This window comes from Eublepharis macularius, chromosome 1 (genome assembly GCF_028583425.1).
Source record: "Eublepharis macularius isolate TG4126 chromosome 1, MPM_Emac_v1.0, whole genome shotgun sequence".
Taxonomy (NCBI): Eukaryota; Metazoa; Chordata; class Lepidosauria; order Squamata; family Eublepharidae; genus Eublepharis; species Eublepharis macularius.
The window spans coordinates 156437224-156464949 of NC_072790.1; the positions used below are offsets into that span (position 1 = coordinate 156437224).

Sequence of the window (27726 nt, forward strand, 5' to 3'; positions counted from 1 at the left end):
AGTGCTGATATGCAGGAGAGGCCCTCTCCTCCTCAAGTTCTGGCTTTAAAAATCTGGGGAAAGGATTGAAACATCCTAGCTTCCAGGGACTAGACAAAACTTCAAAGGCCCCCTCCCCATCCCCAGTGGCCTCAGGCTGTTGTGTTTTAGGGGGAGAAAGCTGAAGAATTTTGAGAGCCTTGTAGAGTAGTGGGAGTAACTCCTCCTGTGTAAACAGTCTTTTAGATTGCTGACTTTGTTGAAGAGTTCATCCTCTGATACTTGTCCATCCTCTCTATCAGATTCGTTATCAGAGATCTCAGAATCTGTGACTGACACCCATTCCTCTGATCTGTCTGAGGGAGATGGTGTGTTTGCTTGAAGCAGAGGAAAACCTCTTGCAGACTGCTTTGGTGGGACAGGCAGTGTCTTTCCTGGTGCCCACTATTGCTGTAGTCAAAGTGCCATGCCTTTTAGGTGGGGGGAGGGGTAGGAGAGCTTGCTGACTATCCTCATTGTGCTTCTTTCTGGAAGTTTGCTTAGGCTTGGAGTTTTGCTTAGGCTTAGAGTTTTTCCCCTTTTTCTCCATTTGAATGTTAACAAATTCCTCCAACCAAGATTGTAAGGAGGAAGGGACCCTAAATAACCTCCAGTTCATTTCCTACTTGACAGCCCTCAACAAGAGCCGAAGCTTCTCTCTCATTCACCCCTCCAGATGTGTTTCCCTGGCCACAGAGGCCTGTTCTGGTGAGTTGAGACTTCTCAACTCACTGCACTCTACTGCACTCTAGAGGGAACTGGCATTTTCACGCCAATTTGCTCCTCATCTCCCCTGCCAGTCTGCAGTGCCTCACAGCCAATGGCTCTACCCTGGGGCTCTACCATGGTGTAGAGTTGTAGCAAGTGAGTATGCAAGGCCCTCTTCCTTCGCTGCCTAAGGAGGTACATCAGTTAAATAAATAAATAAATCATCTCTACTTCTCCTTCTGAAGATGTGACCTCAACTGAGATTTTAGCGGCTGAGTCAATTGAACACATAACAATCTATTAAGAGGGGATGGTGGGAGAGAAAGGGGGAGACAGAGAGGACAAAACAAACATCTCCTTTTCACCTGCAAAGCCAGATGGTGGGGAAGACAAGTGGTTGACAGAGCTTTCTTTTTTTTTAACACACAGACAAGTAAGGTTAGGCACACAAAAGAAAAAGATCCTGCAATCTACTTGCTCTGTGAGAAACCAGTTTCTCATGGAGCTCGAAGAATATGTGCACTCTCTAAGGAAGCAGGGGGAAAAAACTGAGAAGGGTGTGATCTTTTTAGTCTGTTGTATTCACAGATCCCGGTTTGGCACAATGGATCTCCCAAGAAAGAAAAGATGTTGAAACCCCCAAGAACTAGAAGTACTGGGGGCACCAGTTCAAGTAGACCAGTCAGGGAGACTGTTGGTTAGTATATGGTCAGCAACCAAGAGAATCTCAGATCAGTCAAAAGACCCAGTATCAGTACCTGACTAACAAGAGCACAACATGAAGATAAGTTATACTGTGGTTGCCGTGCTCTTGATATCTTTTTAAACTATTTATATGTGAACTGTATTTGTAATATGCTTTAATGAATTGTCAACTTTTGTTATGTTGTTGATCGTGTGTCTTAGCTGATGTAATCCACCCTAAACCTGTTCACAGGGAAGGCAGAAGAGAAATATCCTACTATATAAAAGGCTAAGATTATTTAAGACAACTCACTTCCTAGTCTGGTGCGCCACCAGAGGGCGCTGCTGTGGAGGAAAGTCCAGATAAGGCAATCAGAACTACAGAGAGCGCACCACAGCAGGAAGCCCAGGGTGGGATCAGGTGCGGAGCAGGCAGCAATGCCTCCCCCCCCCCCTGCATACACCAACCTGGGATCAGGAGCGGAGCAAGGTGGCAATGCCCACCCACCACTTTCACCCAGCTGGGATCAGGAGAGGAGCAGGTGGCAATGTCCACTCTGCCCTTCACCCGGCCCAGATCAGGAGAGGAGCAGCTGGAAATGCCTGCCCCCCAGCTTCACCCAGCTGGGGTCAGGAGGGAAGCAGGTGGCAATGCCTGCCCCCGCCTTCACCCAGCTGGAATCAGAAGGGGAGAAGGTGGCAATGCTCGCTCCCCATCTTTACCCAGCTGGGATCAGAAGCCGAGCAGTGGCAATGCCCATCCTCCACCTTCACCCAGCTGGGATTAACGAAGCATGTGGTGATGTCTGCTCCCTGCCTTCACCCAGTTGGAATCAGGAGCAAAACAGGTGGCAATGCCCATCCCTCGCCTTCACCCAGCTGGGATCAGGAGCAGAGCAGGTGGCAATACCAGCCCCCTGCCTTCACCCAGCTGGGAACAGGAGCAGAACAGGTTCCAATGCCCACTTGCCCTTCACCCAGCTAGGAACAGGTGGGGAGCAGTTGGCAATGCCCGGCCGCCGCCCTCACCCAGCTGTAATCAAGAACAGACCCCCCCCCCACACACACACACACCCTTTACCCAGCTGGGATCAGAAGAGGAACAGGGGGCAATACCCGCCCTCCCTTTTCACCCAGCTGGGATCAGGAGTGGAGTAGGTGGTAATGCCTACCCCCCGCCATTACCCAGATAGGATCAAGAGTGGAGCAGATGGCAAAGCACCGCCACCTTCACCCAGCTGGGATCAGGTGCGGAGCAGGTGGCAATGCCCGCCTCTTGACTTCACCCAGCTGGTATTAGGAGCGGAGCAGGTGGCTATGCCCGCCCCTTCACACGGCCGGGATCAGCAGTGGAGCAGGAGGAAATGCCTGCCCCCCCTTCACCTAGCCAGGATCAGAATTGGAGCAGGTGGCAATGCCTAACCCCCGCCTTCACCCAGCTGGGATCAGGAGTAAAGGAGGTGGCTATGCCCATCCCCCACCTTCACCCAGCTGGGATCAGGAGTGGAAAAACAACAACACAAGGGCTCCTTTGGAGCTGTAACCACTATAAATGCAAGGAAAACCCCTATCCGGAGGAAACTCAAGTATAGATTCTCTTATAGTTTTATGATTTTTTCTTTGTATTTTTCTTTTTCTTAAAGTGCACATTGCTATAGTGATACATAAATATGAATACATATTACAATAAATATTTACACAACATATGAACCCTTCCTGTCATAACAATAAACACATTACTTATTTTAATACTTAAGAGTATGCTATTCCTATTTAGCAGAAAGTCCAAAGATCCAATTGGTGAAAAATGTCCTTAAAATAATCACCGAGGTAAGTGGTATTCATTCTGTTCTTCAGAATGAATATGATCCATCTGAAGCTTTGCCAATTTGGTGACATGAGACTGTATCCTTGAAGTCTTTTTACATAAGGAATGACAAATCTTTGAAAAAGTTTGGATTACAAAACAGGATAGTGGTTATGTTGGCAATGCCCGTTAGGGTCCGCCCTACAACAGGACAGAAGGCGGCAATAGGATTATCATTCCTCTTGAAGAATTCACTCATCTGTTGCATAATTACCAGGAATAAGAAGGAACTACCATCACAATAACCAAGAACAGAATGAATACCACTTACCTCAGTGATTATCTTTAAGGACATTTTCCACCATTTTGATCTTTGTGCCAAATAGGAATAGCATATATGTATTAAAACATGTACTGTATTTATTGTTATGACAGGAAGGGTTCATATATTGTATAAATATTTATTGCAATATTTATATAGCACAATAGCACTATGCACTTTAAGGAAAATTACAAAGAAAAATTATAATACTATTAGAGAATACTATTGCATTCTAATATGCAATAGTATCAGAGAATCTATACTTGTGTTTCCTCTGGACAGGGATTTTCCTTGCATTTATAGTGGGATCAGGAGCACAGTAGGTGGCAATGCCAGCCCCCTGCCTTCACCCAGCTGGGATGTGGAGCAAAGCAGGTGGCAATGCCTGCCCCCCACCTTTACCCAGCTGGGAACAGGAGCAGAGGAGGTTCCAATGCCCGCCTGCCCTTCAGAGTAATTGAGAGTAACTGACGTACTCTCAATGGATATGAACAGGATAGCATTTATACTTCAATGCTTTGTAGTGTTGTTTCTGAGCTTCACTGTGTTCAACAAAACTCATTTAAAACATCACAACTTTACTTCCTGTGATACTAAACATCCAAATTATGGAAACCAAACCAAGAACAGATTCCTAACTTGACCCAAGACTTAAGAGACTGCAATAATTTTACATTTGACATTAAAATCTATGTATTTCAAAAGCGTTTTCAACCTGAATGTTGTGATACTTCAAATAAACTTTAACAGTGATTACTGAAGGGACTTACTTGCTACTGAAAAGTTGTTAAGAGGATATGGTAGATCCACATCTTGGGGTTTCTCCTTATATCCGATGAACGAGCCATCTGTCTTCAAGAGGAAGTATCTTGGTCTCCAATTTTTAATATATTCTCCTATACAAGAAAACATTATTTACATAAAAGTGTAACATTTTTTACAACTGTCTGAAGTGGAGCTGCTAACTGACCCGAAAAACCTGGACTGGAGTCCTAGTGTGTACTTAACAGCAGCTGATTTGCAAAAATAAGAAGATAAAATACTTCCTGGAATGGATATAAACATAAGCAGTGGATAACGCCTGCCTATCTTTGTTGTTACAATCACAGAAGCATGTGAAGGTAATGTATATCCTGGTTTGAAAAATTCTCTTCTATAACAATTTACAGACAAAATGTTTATGTTGTACATAAAAAAGCAACCAACAGCCACAAAAAGAGAAAAGGGTCCCAACAAAGCCAATTACCACCAAGGGCAAGATGCCCTAGGAACCCAATAAATCAATAAATTATTTACTCAAAATATTATTATTCGTGTCTTGCTCACCATGTGAATAAAAGATATACAATCAGTCAAATATTTACAATGTGTACATATACAATTACATAAATACACACATACGTCCCATAATAGCTGCAAAGAGACAATGATAATTCTATAACTTCCTATACAAATTTGCTGGAGTAATGACAGTTCTTGGAATGATTCTTCCTCGTGTCCTCACACTCCAAATATGTGGTGATGCCAACAGGATGGTCAGTATAAGGTAAGTGTTCAAACACAGCAATGTCAGAAGAGCCTGATAGGATCCCTCTGGATCTCCAGGTAGGTGGCAACGAGCCCGCCAGCTTAGAGTTGCTCGTTTCGGTTTCCCTTCATCCTGGCCTCCTCTCTAACATAAAAGCATTAACAAATATAAACCACCCTTGCTTAGTATATTGAACATTGTATAGTATTCCTTACACACAGTGTAAAACCTTGTATAAAATCTAAGCAAGGGTGGTTTATATTTGTTAATGCTTTTATGTTAGAGAGGAGGCCAGGATGAAGGGAAACCGAAACGAGCAACTCTAAGCTGGCGGGCTCGTTGCCACCTACCTGGAGATCCAGAGGGATCCTATCAGGCTCTTCTGACATTGCTGTGTTTGAACACTTACCTTATACTGACCATCCTGTTGGCATCACCACATATTTGGAGTGTGAGGACACGAGGAAGAATCATTCCAAGAACTGTCATTACTCCAGCAAATTTGTATAGGAAGTTATAGAATTATCATTGTCTCTTTGCAGCTATTATGGGACGTATGTGTGTATTTATGTAATTGTATATGTACACATTGTAAATATTTGACTGATTGTATATCTTTTATTCACATGGTGAGCAAGACACGAATAATAATATTTTGAGTAAATAATTTATTGATTTATTGGGTTCCTAGGGCATCTTGCCCTTGGTGGTAATTGGTACATAAAAAAGCTAGCATTTCATAGTCACTAATCCTTTGTTTTTGCAGTTATTACCCTTAAATATCCATTAAAATGTGTATTCCTGTGCGAGAGCATATTTGATATCAACTTTAAAAATACTCTATTTAATTACACGACTGACTTTCTAAACAGTATTAAAATATGCATTTGTATATCAATGACATTTTTCTCTGCTGCCATAACATTTGCAAAGTCCCAAGCAGCTAACTATTCTGAGTCAATAATATAATCTGCTAAACTCAAACAGCCTCCACCTATTTTAACAAGTTTGCCACCTACTTTGCAGACAAAAATTGTATGTATTCAGCTTGACTGGAGCTGCTAGCTGTCAGTCTCAGCATCCTATTTTCACAGGTCAATCTGAGTTGGTCTCATCTTCAGATGCATATTGAGTATCTAAAGTTTTATAGGTGACTACGACAATTAGACTAATTAATATTATTGTTAATTTAAAAGACTATTCTCTTGAGAAGGGTAAGATAGACAATTTCAAACAGCCCAATTACAGCCCATCCTCAAAATCTTGATAATAGATTTTCAAGCAAATGACCATCCTATTTCCAATTTTTGTGTTGAGAGAAGGCTGATAAGCAAATGGCCGTTCAGCAGCTACATGAACAGCATAAACTTTCTGGCACATTAATATTCATCTGTTCACCCTGAGTATGATACTGAAAAGAAATGATTGGTTTATTCAGTGATGTCTAACTAGAGAACAGTATGGAAAGCAGTAGTTAAAAAAGTTTTGACATGCATTTGCAGGACTTTGCTGGTGTTTAGGAAATGACTCTGAAGCAGTTTGGCTCATTAGTCTCATGAGAAGCCTAGATTATGGAGTTTGTTGAGACTGTTGGCATGAAGACGTCTACTAGTTTTGCAAAGAGGTCTCAGTATTAGGATAGTACATTGTATTTTTCACAACAAAAGCTTTCTGCCAAAATTAGCATTGAGCATTAGTTTCCTCCGGGTCTGTTTGGTAAACCACTAGCAGAAGATGAAAATATCTGCAGCACATTGCGTACAGAGGAGAGAAGTGCATCTGAACTGTATCACTTCAGATTACAAATAGGAACTGTCAGGGAAAATGCTATGCTAGCACCATTCTCTCAGGCAACTAATGTTTTATGAGGAGTTCTGGCTAGCCCGATCTTATCCAACCTTAGAAGCTAAGCAAGGTTGGCCTTGGTTTATACTTGGATGGGAGATCACCAAGGAAATCCAGAGTGGCTTACACAAAGGCAGGCACAAGCAAACCACCTTGAAAACCTTATGGGGTCATCAAAAAGCCAGCTGCAATTTGTATGGAGGAACATTTGATTATATGAACCTTAACCTACTATTAGACATGGTACAGTCTGGACAGACACAGCATGAGAATGAACTCTGTTGAATCCTTCACTACAAACAATATAGTGACTGTGGTTGTCAAGTTTGAAATTTGCAAATGAAGTACTTAAGGTGATTAGATACACCACAGCTCTTAGGTAGACAATAAAGGGGAAATGTCAGATGATATAAAAAGCTAATGAAGGAAGAAACTGTGCAAGCCCTGAAGAAAAATAATGGGAAGAGAATGAAGATGAGGAGACTCTATTTTAGAGATACCAGGTCCCCTGTGATTGAACCCGGGGGGTGAGGGGGGTTGCGCACTGACATGCTAGATTGCGAGCCGATTTTTATCAAATCAGCTCTGCACAGGATGCGCCACGTCTACATCACTCCAGGAATGACATGTTCCACAGTGCATGGGAGCACTCTGCAGGGCTCCCAGAACAGTTCCCGTGACTTTTCCCAGCTGGGGGGGGGGGAGGCTAGGAGCTACCCCCCTACTGCCAATATTTTCTGTTTCTTTCATGGTGGACAAAGTAAAACTGAGCAAGAAGGCATTAACTGCACCCCTCACACAAAATGTTCAACAGCATCTCTGAGAGGGAATACTTTCAGCTAGAAAGCTGTGGAATGTCTCATTCTCTGGGGAATCAATACTGCATGTGGAACTGTAGATACCATGACAAACACATCCCATGTCAAGCTGCATAAAACAGGCTGCATGCAATTAATGAGCTGACAATTTAAAATACAGAAAAAAGCATGTTTCCCCGTTAGAAAAATGCATACTTTTTTGAACACTTCAGTTTTTCACTTTCTACATATTACACCATTCTGGAACACTATACCAATGTAATTACTTTAAGATCCACCAGCATAATAACTAGTTAATACATTTTATGCTGCTACTTTTAATCTGCCCTGTTACTGTTCTATTGTTCTACAGATGTTAGAACTTTTATTTTGATCTGTAATTTTTTTTTATCATCGTAAATTGCTTTGGGAAAACTCATGGTGAAGCTGCTAAGAAATAATTTAAATAAACACCTAACAAAACTAAGATATTTGTTTTTCATTTCATATGCATTTCATTTCATTCAAGTCATAAAAATAATCAACTATAAAAGCTGCCCTGTGAAACATGGGGGGGGGGGGGAATCCTGACATGTATATGCCTAATATTATGAATACAACTACCACAAAAGGCAAACATCGGCAAGATCACATTCACATTTGAAAATGAAGAGAAAATAAAAATTCATAAATTAAAAGACAATAGACCATTGTGATAATTTAACGAATTGAATCTCTAGAGTAGTTAACATAGCAATAGTTTTGTCTTAGAGGATTCTTCTCTATCCAACTTCCTGCTGAGTTAAATGTAAGCTAAATTATTATTTTGCTTACATTTACGCCCTTTTAAATTACAAAAAGCATACTCTCTCTAATTTTTCTTATTGCAATTCAAGAAGGGTCTCTAATTTCATACACTACACTGAAGAAAGCTCAGTAATTCACGTATCATTTACTTTCTGGTCAAAAATTTAGAGCTACTGTAGAACACTGCTCTGGATAAGATACAAATAATTCTTGCTGTATAACAGGGATAAGTTTTAATCTCTTTTTGAGATTAAAAGAGAGGAAGCCTTAACTTAGCTGCAATTTTGGCTAAATAGTACAGATTCACTAGATAAGACTTTAAATCCTTCATATACAGGATACAATCCAGTCAAATGAAACATCGGTTTATTTCAGAAGATAGTTAAGCAAGTGTTTCCCACCCCACTTTGGTCCCTCTATCTTTCTCTGAAATAAATTCTACCCAAGATACATTTAGGTGGATAGTTTTGTTGGACTGCGGTAGAACAGCATTACTAATTAAGTATGTGCAAGTTGGTAAATGGCCTTCAAAATGCCTCCTTGATTCTAAGACATAGAAAGAAAGCCTGACCGACTTTATTTTCATCCTTTTAACATATAGTTAAATTATAGGGTGGAAGAAAGAGAGCTGAGATGGGTACTGAGAAGAGGAGCAAGGCAGAGCAATAAGATATATTCAATTTTTTGCCAGACTTTTATTGCAATTAATAACACTGTGAAAAATCTTTGGACAAAAGAAACTATCTACGGAACTGGAGGTTTAACTTTAAAAGAATTATGAGAAACTAAACAACTACCTTTGGAGTCTGATGCCAATTTGCACCATTGTTCAGTGCTTTTGAGCTCTCCCACACTCCTACTCACTTGGTACAATCCAGACTCAGTTACATCTTTTGTAGTACAACTGCCTTTAAAAAAATAAGTATTATTTCCTTGATTTCTGTTTCATTGGCATTGAGCAGTAATAACAGAGGGACACCAATTTAAAATAGATTTCTTTCCTTAAATTCATTGAACTAATAAGGGATAGGAAAGAATCAATACAGGTAAATCTAAAATGTAATAAATATAACTTAACTAATGCTATAAGTTTCAAATGGGATCATGAAAATTTCATTGTGAGAGGTACTCATAAAAGTTTTCATTAGACGCATGCACTTTGTAGGTAAAAGAAATAATATATTGCCATATTGTAAATTCCACTCAAGGGATCATCACATATGAAAATTTAAGGAGTGCTTTCTCCAAAATGAACCCACCCTCCTCTTTGGTCATTTTGAAGGCCTTGTTTGAGTGACCCCCACCATCTGAGGCTAGAGCATGACAACCTGAGAAATTGCTTTCTTGGTTGTAGCGCTAAAACTTTGGAACTCGCTTCCTAGGGAGATTTGTCTATCTTCCTCTGTCATTGGTTTCCACTAGATAAAGACTTTTTCTGTTTAATTTGACATATTTCCAGTAAACTCTTATTGGCCCTTCTCCCTAGCTGTGGTTTTGCATGTCTATATGTGTTTACTGTATTGTTAAATATATACATTTAAATGCTGTATTTAATGTTTAAATGTTCTTGATGCCTTGATGATCGTCGCCTTGGGGACCTTATTTGGATGGGAAGGCAGTATATGTTTGAAATAAAATTAATTAAATGTATACATAATTTCCTCCTATACTTAGATACAAAAAAATATATGTGATGAGGACCCTATTTGGGTAGAAGGGTGGCACAGAAATGTTTTATATAAATAAATCCCCACTGACCCTAGGAATGTATTATTTTCTAGTGCAGAGAAGTTTTACTGTCCTTCCTATCTAGCTTTTCTAAAAGGAATTTTTAATGTTTCTTCCAAAAACTTGAAAAGTATATAAATACAAAATACAAAAAAGTTCCTGATGCTGGTACTCACCTGCCAAATTACAAATTGTGAAGGAAAATGCCTCCTGATGACATCAAGGCATAGGGGCACATATAGGAAATCCTTCATATCCCATGGCCTAGACCATTTCAGATCATTAAAGGTAAAAACCACTACTTGGAATTTAGTGCGGAAAGTGATAACCAGTGCAGCTCCAAACTGATCTCTTGGGCTGACACATTTCAATACCCTGGCAAAAGCATTCTAGACTACTTCTAGACTCAGTCATAAGTAGGGTCCACCGCAGTAGGCCAACCCTGAAGTTACAAGAACATAAATCATTGTGAAAACTGACCACAATGTTGCAAAGAAGGATTGTCTTGTCTTGGTGGTGTACCATTGGTCTGAAATGCTATAGGAACCAGTACTAGAGCAGCTGCATCCTGACACAAGCAAAGCCCAGGGATTGTGATTGCTATCAGGCCCAAATGTCTCTGTATGCAGACTACCTTCTACAGAATGCATCAATGAAAGCTAGAAACATTGACAGGGTGGAAGTAAACTTGATTGCATATCCCAGCCTCACATAAAATGATGCTTATTGCTGAGAGGATGCCTGGTCTTCAAGAAAGAGTAAGAAAATAAAGAACGGGGCCTCCCTTCCTAATGAAGACAACAGAGATTGTTGGTCTTCTAGAAGCAAAAGGGATAGATGCTGTTTTTCCTCCAGGATTCTTTGGCCAGATCCACAAGACCTTGGATTGGTGGCAAAGCAGTGGAATACATGCATCTGAATCCAATACTTTCAAAGACAGGGTTAGGCTTGGCAGGAAGTTGTCTGGTCAGCTATAAGCCAAGAGCATCTGTTATCTTGGGGAGTTCTACAGGGTGCAATCTTATTCCCCAAGTTATTCAACCTCTATGTAAAGGCGTTAGAAGAAATCATTTGTACCCTTGGAAATGGATAATATAAATATGAGGAAAAGAGAAATGAGTCCAGTAGCACCTTTAAGACTAACCAACTTTACTGTAGCATAAGCTTTCGAGAATCACAGTTCTCTTCGTCAGATGCATGGAGGGTAAGAACAAACTGGTCAGATATATAGGCGGAGAAGGGAGGGGGGAGTAGATGCAATGAGTAGCTTCTGATAATGGGATCAGTTTGCTTCTGATAATGAAATCAGTTACTTCTGATAATGAGATAACCATTCATAGTCTCTATTCAATCCAAGCCTGACTGAGGCAAGGAAAGGTCTTCCACCCAGGACTTGTGAGAATGAGGCATCATTTTCCAGGAAGAGTTGTAGGTCAATGATGATATGTTGGATGGGTTTAAGCTGGGAACTGTAGCTGACAACCAGTAGTGTTCTGTTGTTAGTTCCTTTAGGTTTGTCCTGGAGCAGGTTGTTTCTGGGTACTAGTCTGTCCCTATCAATTTGTTTCCTCACTTCATTAGGTGGGTACTGTAGCCCCAAAAATGCTTGTTGTAAATCTCTTAAGTGGGAGTCCCGATCAAGAGCACTGGAGCAGATACGATTGTAACATAAAGCTTGGATGTAGACAATCAACCAAGTGGTATGTTTAGGGTGGTAGCTGGAGGCACGTAAGCGTCATGGAAATGGGTGCTTTAAACATCGCACCTTGCTTCAGCAGGCAGGTGGGGAAGTCCCTACCTATCAGCTGAAGCCAGCCCAAAAAGGTAGTGTCCATTTCCATGCTGCTTGCAAGCAAGGGGCATGGAAATGGGCGCTTTAAACCTTGTGCCTTGCTTCAGCTGTCAGCCTCGTGCCGCCTGTCAGCTGAAGCCAGCCCCATGGGGGAGTACCTGGTTCCATGCCACTTGCAAGCGACACAGAAGCAAGCGCTTTCAGCTGGCAGGCGGAGCAACCCATTTACTTCAGCTGACAGGCGGGGATATGCCCATTTCTATATGCCTTGTTTCAGCTGGCTCCCCTGCCTGCCAGCTGATGCAAGCCCCAGGAAGTGTCTGGTTCCATGCTGCTTGCAAGTGAGCAACATGGAAGTGGGCGCTTTAAACTGTCTTCAGCTGACAAGTGGGAGAGCCAGCTGAAGCAAGGTGTATGGAAATGGGCACCATGGAGCTGGCTTCAGCAAGCCCCAGTAAGTGCCCGATTCTGTGCTGCTTGCAAATGAATGACACGGAAGTAGGTGCTTTAAAATTGCTTCAGCTGACAGGCGGGGAGACCCATGCCTGTCAGCTGAAGCAAATGGGCTGCTCCCACTTGACCCAAAGCTTTCCAAACAATCCAAATTGCTTCGGAAAGCTTTGACTTGGTATTTTTGAATCATGCCCCCAATGCTGGGCCCAATTTGGAAACCCCGAATATTTACAAACTGGGCCTGATTCAGGTGTTTATTCCAAATCAGAATCCCAAATTGCACACCCCTAGGTCTCACTCAAGCACACAAGACAAAAATCCTTGCTATTAGCTGAAGGCAGTTTTCCACCACACAAATGAATGTTCTTTTAAAAGGTGATCTTTATCAGAGGTAATTTGAGAAGAGCACCCAAGAGGCCTGGGGAGGCTCTATGGTGACTTTCCTAGTAAGTAACTAATTAAAAAACTGTTAAATAATATGCAAATTTTAAGCTATATACAAGATATACAAGAATAAAAAAGAAGTACTAGAATGTAGCTGTGAGGTAAACCCTTAGAGAAGTTCCCTCACTCTGTCTTCACTGCCAGGGGATAAAAGGAAACGAGTAATAAAGACACAAATCCTCCCCCCCAAGCACATGTGGTCCAAGGCTGCATTTCTGGGGAGGGGGGGTGCACCTAAATTGTTGTTCAGGAAGTTTCTGGATTTGTTGTTCTAGTTAGCACATAGTCCATCAGTGTGATTAACAGAGGCCATGAAGCAGTAACTGTTAACTCACAAGGATGGGGTAGGGGGACTCTTTTGTATGAAGAAAAGGAAAAGTTCAGCAAAGGTAAGTTTACATGTGTGTTTAATCAAATATTTTCATGTATATAAAAGTGGCAGACTTCAGTTTGTTGAAGGTGCCCCTGAAGTCCCCTAGCAGAGACAGTATTGTAAACTGTTTTCTTAAGAACATATTTAAGATACAGAAATAAGAACCATATGAGCTTTTATACAGACCAAAGTGAGATTTAACAAAAAAATGAACAAGCAGACCAAAATATGTCTTCGAGGGTTTATTAATTTACCAAGTGGTCACAATAGTGGGGAAGAGACCAGGAGGGCAAAGTTGTTTCTGTTTCATAATGAATTACATTTTGTATCCAATGTTTAAATACAGAGATATCTTTATTAAGATCCCCTTAATAAAAAAATACAGCAACGTAGAGAAAATAACCTAAATGAAAACTACGCAGAAGAAACCAAGTTAAATGATCACATCAATAAACAGCTTCTAAAAATATACTAGACTTATAAAAGCCTCTTGGTTAAAAAACAGAAATATTTGTCATAAAAACTGAATTTGCTTACCTTGGCCCTCTGAGGGCAGTGTTACCTAAGATTTCTTTAGTAATAGTTTTTTTTATCCAGAATGACAACTGACAGCCTCAAAGAGAGAACTTTTAAACAAACACTTCCATTTGCAATGGATTGTATTTGCAAATTGCAAGGTTTTAAATCAAATAGTATTCAAAATAAAGAAAAAGATGCAGAAATTAGTTCCACTGAAATCTGAGCTATTTACATCATTTGCAAATGATTTATTTATTCATTTAAAACATTTCTACCTTATTTTTTTACTGAAGGAGGTGAACACCGTAGAACATTAAGAATAGTCCAATTAACAAAATTAAAACAGATTAAAATGCATAAATCATCAATTTAAAAGCATTCAGGTTTTAAAACAAGCAAAACTTAAAACACAAAGGATCAACACACTCAAAGTAAAATCTGCTGGAAAAATTCACCCCCTCACCAAATGCTACCTTACATGCCTTCCAGAATGCAGCAAGGAAAAACATCCTCCTTATCCAGTCTGGTAGGCTGCTCCAAAAGACTGGGCCCACAACAGAAAAGGCTCATGATATTGCTGTAGCTATACAGACAGAAAGGGAGGGCATCGTAAGTAGGTGGCTGTCTGAAGAGCATAACTGGGAGAGTTGTATACCGAGACAATATGTCTCAGAACTCTAACAATGCAATCCTAAACAGAGTTGATTTCAACCGGCTTAGACTGAAGTAACTCTGCTTAGGATTGCACTGTAAGTGATGAAAGGCATTAAAGGTAATAAACAGCACTTTGAACTGGGTCAAAAATCAAAAAGGTAGCCAGCGTGGTTGATACAGCACAAGAGTTGCATATTCTGAGTGGCTGACCCTTGAGAGGAGTCTTGATGATATTTTTTTTTACCACCAGAAATTTCCAAGACATCTTCAAAAGCAGCCCGATGTAGAGCATGTTACAGTAGTCCGATCTGGAGATTATAGGAGCACGGATCAGTGTAGATAAATTGGCAAAATCTTGATAAGGGACCAGATTACAAGATAGATGTAATTGAAAGAAGTCGCTAATCACAATAGCATCAACCTGCTTATTCATTAGCAAGGTCAGGTTCAGGAGCAAAGAGTGCTGGATGTGAGGAGGGGTTGTATGCATTGTATCTTATTCCCAGACGTTAGCTGTAAATGCAGCAGGCTAATAACTGTGGTTCTGTATCTCCGGATTGGTGACAAAGCTTTGTGTGCAGCTGAGATTCCTGGGAGGATTACTTTTGGTACTAAAGAAGCTTCTTTCACATATCTGTGGATTTATTTAAAACATTTATATGCCGCCTTTCTACCCAAACAGGGTCCCCCTATTATAGAATCATAAAGTTGGAAGGGATCTCCAGGGTCTTCTAGTCCAAACCCCTGCACAATGCAGGAAATTCACACCTACCTCCCCTCCACACCCCCGGTGAACCCTGCTCCATGCCCAGAAGATGGCAAAACACCACCAGGATCCCTAGCCAAACTGGCCTAGAGAAAATTGCTTTCTGACCCCAAAGTAGCAATTGGCATTACCCTGGGCATGTAAGAAGAGGCCACGAGAAATAAGCACTGATGTAGCCCTTCCTGCCCTCCCTCTCATGATCTGCCTAGGTTCACAGAATCAGCATTGCAGTTAGATGGCCATCTAGCCTCTGCTTAAAAACCTCCAAAGAAGGAAAGCCCACCGCCTACTGAGGAAGCCTGTTCCACTGAGGGACTGCTCTAATTCTCAGGAAGTTCTTCATAATGTTTAGCTGAAAACTCTTTTGATTCAATTTCAACCCATTGGTTCTGGCCCAAACTTCTGGGACAATGGAAAGTAACTCTGCAGTCTGCACCATCCTCAATAAGACAGCCCTTCAAGTACTTGAAGATGGTTATCATATCACCTCTTAGTTATCTTATCCTGGCTAAACATACCAAGCTCCTTCAACCTTTCCTCATAGGTCAGACCAATCATAGGTTTTTACTGTATCATAGGTTGATACAGCCCAAAATCGCATTTGCCTTTTTAGCTACCATATCGCACTGCTGACTCTCATTCAGTGTATGGTCTACTAAGACCCCTAGATACTTTCGCACATACTACTGCCAAGGTAAGTCTCCCCCATCCTATAATTATGCATTTTATTTTTCCTACCTAAATGCAAAACTTTACATTTATCTCTGTTGAAATTAATTTTATTTGTTGTAACTCAGTTTTCCAGCAAACAACATACAGTAGAACATTAAAACAGTATTTTAAATTTTAAATATTTAACAATAAAATAAAAATATACAGACATACAAACACAACTATGAAACTAAACAGAAAAGCCACAACCAAAAAGGCCCTTGCTTGGGTTGCCACTCACCTAGCCTCAGATTGCCGGGGCAACCTGAAGCAAGTCCCTCATAGATGACCAGAGTTGATGAATCCCAACATTTTTATTCCAACATTTCTTCAAGGGAACAGTAGTGCATATGGTTCTCCCTTCATCCATTTTATCCTGACAACCACTCCATGAGATAGACAGGCTGCGAGAGTGATTGGCCCAAGGTCATCCAATGAGCCTGCATACATGGCAGTGATTTCCAAATGGAAACATTATTTCAGTGCCCTCACAGAATCAGTAACAACAACAACAGCAACAACAACATGCAATTTATAAACTGCCCTTCAGGACAACTTAACGCCCACTCATAGCGGTTTACAAAGTATGCTATTATCTCCACAACAAACACCCTGTGAGGTGGGTGGGGCTGAGAGAGCTCCTAGAAGCTGTGACTGACCCAGCTGGCTTCAAGTGGAGGAGTGGGGAATCAAACCTGGTTCTCCAGATTAGAGTCCCGTTGCTCTTAACCACTACACCAGTTAGGACTGAAATGACTATTTAGAAAAGACCTCCCTTTTAAATTTGTTGCAGTTTTAAAGTTCTAAGTGCACTTACTAGGGAATATGTTCCACCCAATTTAGTGCGGTTTCCTTCCGAGTAACAACATACTTAGGATAATGCTGTCAGATTAAAATCGCTCTCTTCAAGGATAGATGTATATTTAATTCTAAAGTTAAGCATATCTTTGAATTTTGAAATGTTTTTATTAATTTTCTTTTGCCAAAAAAATATATATATTTTGAGCAGTCAATCCAAACCAAGCATATTCCGATGTTCTTCCTAGTAAGTATGATTAAGATTATAGATGATCTATTGTTCCTAGGGTTGCCAGGTCCCCCAGGGCCCAAAATGGGGGATGGGAGGGAGTACAGAGAAAACTTACATAAAGCATGCATGCACTCTGCAGCCTTCATTGTAGCGTCAGGAATGACGTCATTTCCAGTGTGACAACAAAGGCTAGGGATGCTCCAGTTCCCCGCACCTTCCCCTCCCCATCAGCCAGCTAAGAGGTGGTGGGTTCTGGGAGTGGGGATTCCCTGCCCCGACCCGAGGAGCTGAGAACTCTAGTTGTTCCCCAATGCTCCATTTATTTTTTTTAAATATTTATTTATATTTCTGTCAATGGCTCCGTTATGTATTTTTCTAATCCACTATGTGGGGATATAAGGATGTACTAAAATTATTTATTAATACTGATTTAAAGACATACATATCACTGTAAAATAAGAAAATATTGTAGGAAAAGTCAATGTCAGGAAACATAAAATGATGTGGAAATAATCAGTTCAGTTTGCACAAGGGAGAAGGGAAAAGTGAAACTGAAAGATTTTCAGGTCCAAACAGCCACAAGAAATTCAACATCCTCCATACGTAAGACTGCAATATAAGTCAAAACAAATGTGACAAAATTGTATCATTGTTCTATGCTATTTGTTTTTCATCAACTCTATTAATTACTTTATTATAAACCAATGAGATTTAGGTTCAAATTTTTCCTTGGCAATGAAGCTAAGCCTAGGCCACTTGGCTATTTCTCAGTCCAAACTGTCTCACATGGTTGTTGTAAAGGAAGGGAATGGTGCAGAACTCGAGTACACTACACTGAATTCACTGGAAGGAGGACGGGACAAATACATTACAAACTAAAATAGGTTTTAGAATCACAATTCAAACATTACTTTTTAAAATTAATTTCAGTTAAATGTATTGTCGAAGGCTTTCACGGCCGGAGAACGATGGTTGTTGTGGGTTTTCCGGGCTGTATTGCCGTGGTCTTGGCAAGACCACGGAAATACAGCCCGGAAAACCCACAACAACCATCAATTTCAATTAAATCTGCAGAACATTTGGGGAACAATCCAATGTACTGTCATATTCACCTTTCTTCTTCACCTATGAGTAGCTGTGTAAGCATGGCCCAATGCTGCCAGCCTTCTGATATATACAAGGCTGCATGCCTCACAGTACATGTATACAGGCGGACATAGCCCAACCTGTGTATATGTACTAGTTAAATACTGGTATACACATGCTTCCAAAAGTCTTAATAATGATTGGCAAATTATTTAGTTAAACTAGGGATAATGCATTCTCATGCCTAACTTGGTTAACCAAGAATGAACAAAATTATATTAAATATTTCTCAGTTCTCTCTCATTTTTGAGAAAATCAAATATATAACAAGTCAACTGGAATTAAAAACTGCAATATATTTCCTGGTAAACCAAATACTCATACTGCATTATATGAACTTGTAGTCTATCAGCATTTATATAATGTAATTTTCTCAATTACAAAGCAAAATGCTACGGATGATTATACACGATACTATTTAGTTCAGTGAGACTACTTTTGTCTGTGAATATAATACCTGATCAAAAACAGTATTTAAATTTCTAGTTCAGTGATATAATTATAAGAAACCTTTTTTAAAAGCTCAAAATAATTTTGTCCACATTATTTCCTTTTCAAACAAGACTGTAAATAACTCATATTAGACATGCCAACAGTTATGTCACTCATATACAAAATTCAACATGATCCAACATTATTCAACCTTGGACAAACACTTGCAAGCTCACTTCCTTCTAAAATAGTTTAAAATAGATTAAAATATTTCTTCACTTTGACCCAAGAGGAAACGATGGTGTATAAATATTTTAATAAAATAAATAAAAAGAATAGCATATTAACAAACATTCTGTGAATTATTGTCAGGAAATGGCCATCTTTGACCATTTAAATACAATGAATATATATACTCCTAAATTTGTGATCAACTTTTGTAATCAGTGTTAAGTCCTTATATTTGACCGTATGAGGCAGACATATTTCAAATCTTTGCACATATGGTCAAAGTGATCCACAGCCCTAAAATTCATTAATTATTCATTGTATCCTTTTACAGTATTTGACCAGCTTTGGCTTTTATGTGAAAACCCCACAAAACTTTTAAGTGCCTAGAGAAATTAAAGTTTTAAAATTATTAAATCCAGCAACTGTGTTTCTTGCAAGGATAAACACATTATGAAAGAAAAAAAGAAGGCTTTCGTTTTGATACTTTAATTATATCTTTAATCATGACACATTAATGTTACAGGAAGGACATATTATCATTTAGGAGTGCCTATGAAAATGAATATATGCTCTCCAGAAAATAATTTAAACGAAAATCAGATCAATAGGAGCAGAGAGCAAAGAAAATATGTTTTCTTTGGACCAAATACTACAGAATACAAGCTCTTGATTTGCACAGAAATCTTCATAAAATTAAATGTTGATCAAAAGTAGGTTTAAAAAAATATCAAAAATACCAAATGCCGTATCAACAGAATTCCAAAGATGAAAGGCAAAAAAAAAAGTTTTAAAATTGAAGCTTAGCAACCACCTGGCCAAACAATATTATTTATTCTCTACACAGGCACACACACGGAGAGACATGTGCACACTCTCCTTCCTAAATATTCAACCTGAGGCAGGGCTTCTTTTCTGGGGAAAGAGGCAAGGGAACTCTTACTCGGGGAAACTCCCGGCAAGAGGTAGCGTGCCTCTCGCTACGTGTGCGTGCACTCTGCATGCGTGCACTCACAGGACTGTGTGATGATGTCACCATGCAGGCCGTGGACGCCCCGGGAGCACTCCCATGCTCCATGGGGGAAGGCGGATTCTGCCCGGATAAGGCTAAATTTGGCCCAGATCAGGCCTGAAGCAGCCTGGAACGAGCTGCTCTACTGTGGGGGAGCACTCTCCTGCCCAGCAGTGGCTGGATCTGGGCCATTTTGGGCCTAAACTGGGCCAAAACGTGCACCAAACGGCCCAGATAAGCCTGGAACAGGCTGCTACCGCATGGGAGAGAGCTCCCCCGCCCAGCAGCAGCCTAAACCTAGCCATTTAGAGCCTGATCCCGGCTGCTTCAGAACCAATCATGACCGTTTCAGACCCGATCCTGACCATTTTGGGCCTGAATTGTGACCAAAATTGCCAAAAGGCCACTGCCAGGTGGGGGGAATGCCCCCTGCCTGGAAGAGGCCCAATCCTGGCTGTTTCGGGCCTGATTATAGTCATTTGGGGCCTGAAATGCACCCAAAATTGCCAAAATGGGCCCAAAGCAGCTCAGATCAGGGCCGAAACGGCCAGGATCATGCCAGTGCTGGGCAGGGGAAGGTTCCCTCATCCGGCAACAGCCCCTTCCAAGTGGACTCAGGCCCAATTTGGGCCGTTTCAGGCCCTAAATGGCCAAAACAGCCCCAAAACAGCCTGGATCAGGCCTGAGTCAGCCTGGAATGGGCTGCTGCCGAGTGGGGGAACCCTCCTCCGCCCAGCAGCAGCCCGATCCTAGCTGTTTCAGCCCCAATCCTGGCCATTTCGGGCCCTAAATGCCCCCCAAATGGCCAAAACTGGCCCAAAATGGCCCGAATCAGGCCTGAGTTGGCCTGGAATGGGCCACTGCTGGGCGGAGGGACCCTCCTGCGCCAGGCAGTCGCCATATCTTGCCTAACAGATTTTAACACACCAGAGGAAAAAGAAGTGAAAAGGCACATTCGTGGAAATACTTGTAATTTACATAAATACACAAGCTACAAATACAAAATCCACAATTACTACAAAAATAGACGTTCAAAGTCCCAATAGAAGTCAGTCTTTCACCACAATGGGTAAGTATACAATTCCCAGAAGTTCAAGCAGTGACGTGACGCGTTGTCCGAAGGACAGCGCTCCAAACAGGTAAGTAGCAAAGTAAGTAGATGGCAACGAGTACGAGCCGGCAATTTCTCTTCGCTCGTTTCAGACCAAAATGTCTTTCCTCAGGCCACAATGTCTGAAATTGACAATACACAATAATGCTACAGATATCACGTCAAAAGCACAACAAAATTACATAGTCACATACCGTTCTCTTACTTACATCGAAAGGAAATTAGTTCAGTTCAATCACCATTCCGCATCATTAGCTTCATAAATTTTCAAGTAAAATCCCGATCCCTCCCCTGCCATTTAACTAGTCTGATGGAACACGCCCAAATCAATTTAAAGTCCCATTGCATTTATTCCCATTTAAAAGTTCTGTCGGAACATTCTTGAAATGTGCTCCTGAATACGGAGGCGTACTGGGCGAGTGGTACATCCTACATACAGGAGACCACAATTACATTGAAGGAGGTAAATGACGTTGGTAGTACTACACGTGGAGAAAGACCTGGAGTAAAGCGGTTTGCCAGTGGACGGATCGAAAATATGTTTCAAGTCCATGCAGAAATTACATACACTGCAGTGACCGCAGGGGAAATGGCCCATAGGGAGGACATTTTCCTCCGTCATTTCCCTGAAGTCAGAATGCACCAACAGGTCCCGCAGGCTCTTTGTTCTCCAATAGCCAATTTGAGGTGGATCGTCACATCCTGGTAGGTTGTTAAGTATGTTCCAATTTTTTCTGATGACATTAGTAATAGCTCCTGATATTCAAGAATCAAAAATCACAATCTGGACACACCCCTTTACCAACACTTTCACTCAGTACATTCATCTGACAGAACTTTTAAATTTACGGTCTTAGAGACTTTACCAAGACCAGGCTATCATCTTAAGTTTCTTCTCCAAGCCGAAATTAGATGGATCTTTAGGCTAGATACTATGATTCCTCATGGTCTTAACCATGATATTGATTTCTCGTCCTTTCTATGAATTGTGACTTTATTCGTCTTTCCCCTTCTCGCCCCTTGCTGCGTTCCGTTCCTCTTCCCTTCTCTCCCCCCCCTTCCCTCCCTTCCCCCCTTTTTTACTTTGTGTCCCAATTGTTGTTCTTCCTGTAAAATAATATTGTAACCTTAGAAAATTATTTTAAAAATATACATGTATTAACTGATAAACTTTAAATGGGAATAAGTGCAATGGGACTTTAAATTGATTTGGGCGTGTTCCATCAGACTAGTTAAATGGCAGGGGAGGGATCGGGATTTTACTTGAAAATTTATGAAGCTAATGATGCGGAATGGTGATTGAACTGAACTAATTTCCTTTCGATGTAAGTAAGAGAACGGTATGTGACTATGTAATTTTGTTGTGCTTTTGACGTGATATCTGTAGTATTATTGTGTATTGTCAATTTCAGACATTGTGGCCTGAGGAAAGACATTTTGGTCTGAAACGAGCGAAGAGAAATTGCCGGCTCGTACTCGTTGCCATCTACTTACTTTGCTACTTACCTGTTTGGAGCGCTGTCCTTCGGACAACGCGTCACGTCACTGCTTGAACTTCTGGGAATTGTATACTTACCCATTGTGGTGAAAGACTGACTTCTATTGGGACTTTGAACGCCTATTTTTGTAGTAATTGTGGATTTTGTATTTGTAGCTTGTGTATTTATGTAAATTACGAGTATTTCCACGAATGTGCCTTTTCACTTCTTTTTCCTCTGGTGTGTTAATTATATGGAAGTGAACCCCCTTCTCCTTTTCTTTTAACACATTTTAACAACTTGTCCCCTGTTTCCTACATGACACAGAGAACAACGCTATGTTGAATTTTATTAAATGAGACTTACTCTAAGAAAAATGTTTTTAGGATTGCTGTCAGTCTTCTCTATGGATGGCTAACAGTACGATATAAAATTTCAATAAACACAGTATAAAATAGTATCAGTTTAAAACTGCAAATCTGAAAGAGAGTCAGTTTGATGTAGTGATTAAGAGCGCAGGACTCAAATCTGGAGAACCAGGTTTTATTCCTCACTCCTCCACAAAGCCAGCTGGGTGACCTTGGGTCAGTCACAGCTCTAGCTCTCTCAGCCCCACCCACCTCACAGGGTGTTTTGTGTGGGGATAATAATGACATACTTTGTAAACTGCTCTGAGTGGGTGTTAAGTCATCCTGAAGTGGGGTATATAAATCGAATGTTGCTGTTGTTGTTGTTAACAGCAATAAGCAATAGAATCCACTGATGGCACAATCCTAAGCCTGCCTTTGAATGGCTTACGGCAGTGGTCCCCAACCTGTGGCCTGAAGGCAGCATGCGGCCCCCAAGCTCTTTCTGTGTGGCCCTCCAAGCTGCTTGTTTTCTGCTATCACCCTCAAGGCATTTTCCCTCAGACCCACACTATTTTTCCTGCCTCAAGAGGCACCACCTACTGCTCTTCTTCCTGTTCTTTTCTTGCCAAAAACACAATAGCAACGTTGTTTCTTCTGGTCTCCATGGTTCCTTCTGTCAGCCTCCTTTTGGTCTTATCCTCCATACTAGCATTTGGGCCATTCTGAGTGCTTTGCTAGACAGCAAAGTACAGGTACCTGTACCATTCAGCTTTTTCACTCCCCCTCTCCATGCATTACCATGTTGAAGGCTATATATGTGTATAAAGGAGACAAAGCTGCTGTACGAATGGTACAGGATACATCTTTTGCAAAAACAGCAGGAAAGGGACAGTAAAAGGTCTAGTAATTTTACCTCCCACCCAAAAAAGTCTACAAACTCTTTTGCATACTAAACATTTTTAGAGACTCCACTCATCAAGGCTCCTCCAAGTGGCTTCCAAGGTTACTGGTGAGGTTGCTGCTGCAGGCAAAAGCATTCTTCCTTCAACAAGAGTTGGTTGCTCTGATTTTTCATCTTGCTTGCTTTGCCTCTCCTCCTCCACCCACTTCAGCTAGAAGTCTTTTCATGCATCTGTGATTGCAGGAGCCAGTGAGTGACCCCTTGAGTTGAGCAGGAAGCAGTACTCTCTTAGCAGAGAAGCTTATGAGATTCCCCTTTCCACATCTTCCTCCAGCCATGTTCCCCTCTCCCTGGCTGCCATTTTGCTTCTCGTGATTGAGGCTAGGCTGGCAGGATGTGATGCGTATAATTTAAAGCCAATTTAATGGCATATCCTCTGCTCCAGGTGGGAGGCTACCCTTCCATTTGTTCTTCCTCTCTACTTGCCCTTTTTGGAGGGCCCCTAAAATATGAGCATGTGTATATTTAAATCTCAAGGCAGCGTGTTTATTAAGAAATAAATCTCATAGTATTCAATGTACTTAGGATTGCAACTCTGCAATCTGGTAGGTCAGATTCATAAACTGTTTTTTAAAAATTCTTCCAAATTCTTCCATATGAAATTCTGTTCATATGGCCCAATACTCCTGAGAGGCAAGGGTCTCTCTCTTCTTTGCCAGGGTCAAAACAAAAATCCCCAGCAAATAGCGACTAGAGTGGGGTGGATTTGATGGGAAAGGGAAGAGTTAGACCCCTAAAACTATACTTTTCATATTTTTATTTATTCAAGGATAATATTGAAACTCTGGAACTGCTGCTGTGCTAAGAAGTCTGTAAGATGTCTGCAAAATAGTGATGTTTCAAAGAAATGAAAAATTGCAGATGAGCACCATGTCTTTAATGATAAATTGACTACTGAGTACTTCTTTGTTTTAAACAAGGATAAAGCAGCATTAAAGGAGTATAATATTAAAAGGCATTTTGAATTCAGGCACAAGAGCTACTTAATATATCAAGGAGAGGTGCAAGTGAACAAGATAAATTCTCTTTAAAAATTAATGTTTTTGCAGCAAAATAGTTTTAGGAAAGCACGTTGAGGAGAACCTGTCTACTGTAAGGGCCAGCTATCATGTTGCTAAATGTATTGCTGAGAGTGGTAAGCCATTCACCGATGGTAAATTTGTTAAAAAGTGCACGGTTAAAGTAGTGGCGGAAATGTGTCCTAATAAGGCATCTTGTGTTAGTTGTGTCAATTTATTTGCATCTACAGTCACCAGGCGTGTTGAAGAACTAAAAGAGCTGCATATGTCACTGATTGTCAAGGCAAAAAGTTTTGATTTTTTTTCTTTCACATTAGATGAGAGGAATGACATTATAGACACTGTTCAACTACTAATATTTATCAGGGGGATAGATTCCAACTTCGGAAATACTGAAGAGTTGTATGCTCTGCAAAGTTTGAAAGGCACTACAACTGCAGAAAACGTATTCTTGAACGTGTGTGAATCAGTAGAAAATCTTGGTCTGAGTTGGGATAAACTGAAAAGCATCACAACTGATGGTGCAAAAATATAGTGGGAAGTAAAACTGGTGTAGTTGCAAGAATCATTGAAGAGATATTGAAATTAAATGGTACCTTCCCATACAATTTCATCCATCAGCAAGTCTTGTGTAGTAAGATTCTTCAGTAAGATTCTTCAGTGGGAAACTGTGATGCATATTTATTGTATTCAACATTAATTACATCTGGCATCATGGTCTTACTCATTGTCAGTTTCAAAATTTTGTCTCAGCCCTAGATGCAGAATATGGCGATGTACTGTGCCATGTAGAAGTCAGGTGGCTTAGCAGCAGCAAACTCCTCAATTTTTTTTTAGTCTTTATCATGATGTCTTTCTCCAAGGAGAAAGGAAAAGGTCAAGAAGTACTTTCTGACCCTGGATGGATTTTTGATTTGGCTTTCTTAACTGATTATCACAGATCATCTGAACACATTGAATCTAAGGTTGCAGGGGAAAGGAAAGCTTGTGTGTGACATGCATTCTGCATTGAAAACTTCTGAAGCAAAGCTAAATATTTTTGTGAAGCAAGTCAGTGAAAGTAACTTTTTAAACTTCTCATGTGGCAATGAACTAAAATTTGAGAAGTATGGTAGTTTACAATTCAATGTTGAAAGACATGTTAAAGTATTGAACCTGTTGCAGGTGGAATTCCAGAACAGATTCACTGATTACCATAAGCACAGAAAGGAAATAAGAATATTTCAGAATCCATTTAAAGTAGCACCAGAAGATGCAAGTAACTGTTTTTAGATGGAACTAATTTTCAGGTGCAAGTCAGTGATCATCTCAGAAACATTTACAAAGAAAATAACCTGTTAGATTTCTATTGTGGTCTACCTGGTGAATTTATCAATCTAAAGAAATTTGCTGCAGGCATGTTCATAGTCTTTGGCACCATGAACTTCTGTGAAAATACTTCTTCCAAGATGAAAATTATGAAAGTCAAGTGTAGGTCAAGACTCACAGATTAACATTTACCTGACATTTAAGAGTGTCCGTCACAAACTTTGACTTTGACATTAATGCCTTACACTGACTAGGAAAGCATGTGTAGCTAGATAAAAGGATTCAACAGTAAAATATTGTTTCACAGTGGATTGCATTCAAGTTAAGATTTCTTCATTGACTTCTGAATGTTGATCTAAGTAAGTAGGTTAATAATTTTGTTACATTTTAATTTAAGGCATTGGACTCTCTAATGCGGCCCCCATGTACCAAAAGGTTGGGGACCCCTGGCTTAAGGTACAAACTAAATGGAGTTTCCAGCAGGGTTTATGGGTAACCATAAGTCAGCTATGACTTGATGGCACTTTCTACCACCACTACTACCCTTTAAGAAAGGCTTACGATGAGGAAATGGGCAGCTGAAATTTTTTAGGGTATGCAGGTAAATAACATTCCATTAAGTCTCTGTTAAAGGAACATGACACTTCTTCTGTATGCAGCTGGCATGCAGAAACTCCTAAACCTGTGCAGAATTAGGTGGCATCAGATGAGTAAGGTTTAGTCAGTCATTTGATGTTACATCTTATTGTATCACCTTAAAATTATTTCCAAAACTGTTAATACAGTGACAGTCAAGTAATTCCATTGCTCTCAGCCTACAAGAGATCTGTGAATCTTGCTTGTTGTCAGAGAGATAGAAAGAATACTGCTGGCCTTTGTAATTCTACTGGAAAGAACATCATTTAATTTTTTTTGCTCACATGAACTAAAGTGCAACCTGATACCAAAGGCACAAATGTCTATTGAGATTTTTAAAAATCATTTTGGATTTGGGCTTTGGGGAGGGAGAATTTTTACTATGACTGCTTATTTCTAGGTAGGACATTACCAATTCAATATAGAAGAGGGAGAAAGCCAAGAGTGCTTTAGGCTCAATAGATATTCCAGAATAGAGGCTACACAGCATGTATAAGGATCAAGGCCTCTACTCTTGGACCATTCTACAACTTTATCCCATTTATGGGCATAAGATCTAGCATTCAGTATAACTTCTGCTACTTCCTGAGAAAGACTACCTACTGCAAGATCAAACATGCCGTTAGTTTGAGTCTGGGTATGTTGTGATACCTCACTCCTTGCTTTAGGAGGCGGTCTGTTACCAATGGTAAGTATTGAAGTTTGCCCTTGGCCATCTGTGAAAAAATGCTTGACATGGCCAGAAGGGTGCTACAACTATGTAATTCGTCTTTTCCATATGTATTCTGCTGATGGTGCAAGCTATGAGGGGTATGGGTGGGAAGGCATAAAACAGGTACCCTGACCACATTAACTAGAAAGTGTCCCCCAGGGACCAGGAGTCAATTCCTCCTCTGGAACAAAACAATGAAGCCTTTCTGTTCTCTGTTGCAAACAGGTCTACATCCAGGAACCTCCACCATCAGCCGCATACATGGCTCTTTCAGTGATAATTCGTGAACTGAAAAACCTAGCTTGCTCAGCCTGTCCACATTAGGACTGAATGGCACCAAAATGTGG

At 40.6% G+C, this 27726-nt stretch overlaps 1 protein-coding gene across 1 annotated transcript in view; it reads right to left on the minus strand.

The window, feature by feature from the left end:
* The window catches only part of AKT3 (AKT serine/threonine kinase 3), a 378228-nt gene that overhangs the window by 170057 nt on the left and 180445 nt on the right, over positions 1–27726 (minus strand). The window contains exon 3 of the mRNA XM_054979040.1: positions 4310–4435. Coding sequence (XP_054835015.1) covers positions 4310–4435 — 126 coding nt within the window. The remainder of the gene's footprint in view (positions 1–4309; positions 4436–27726) is intronic.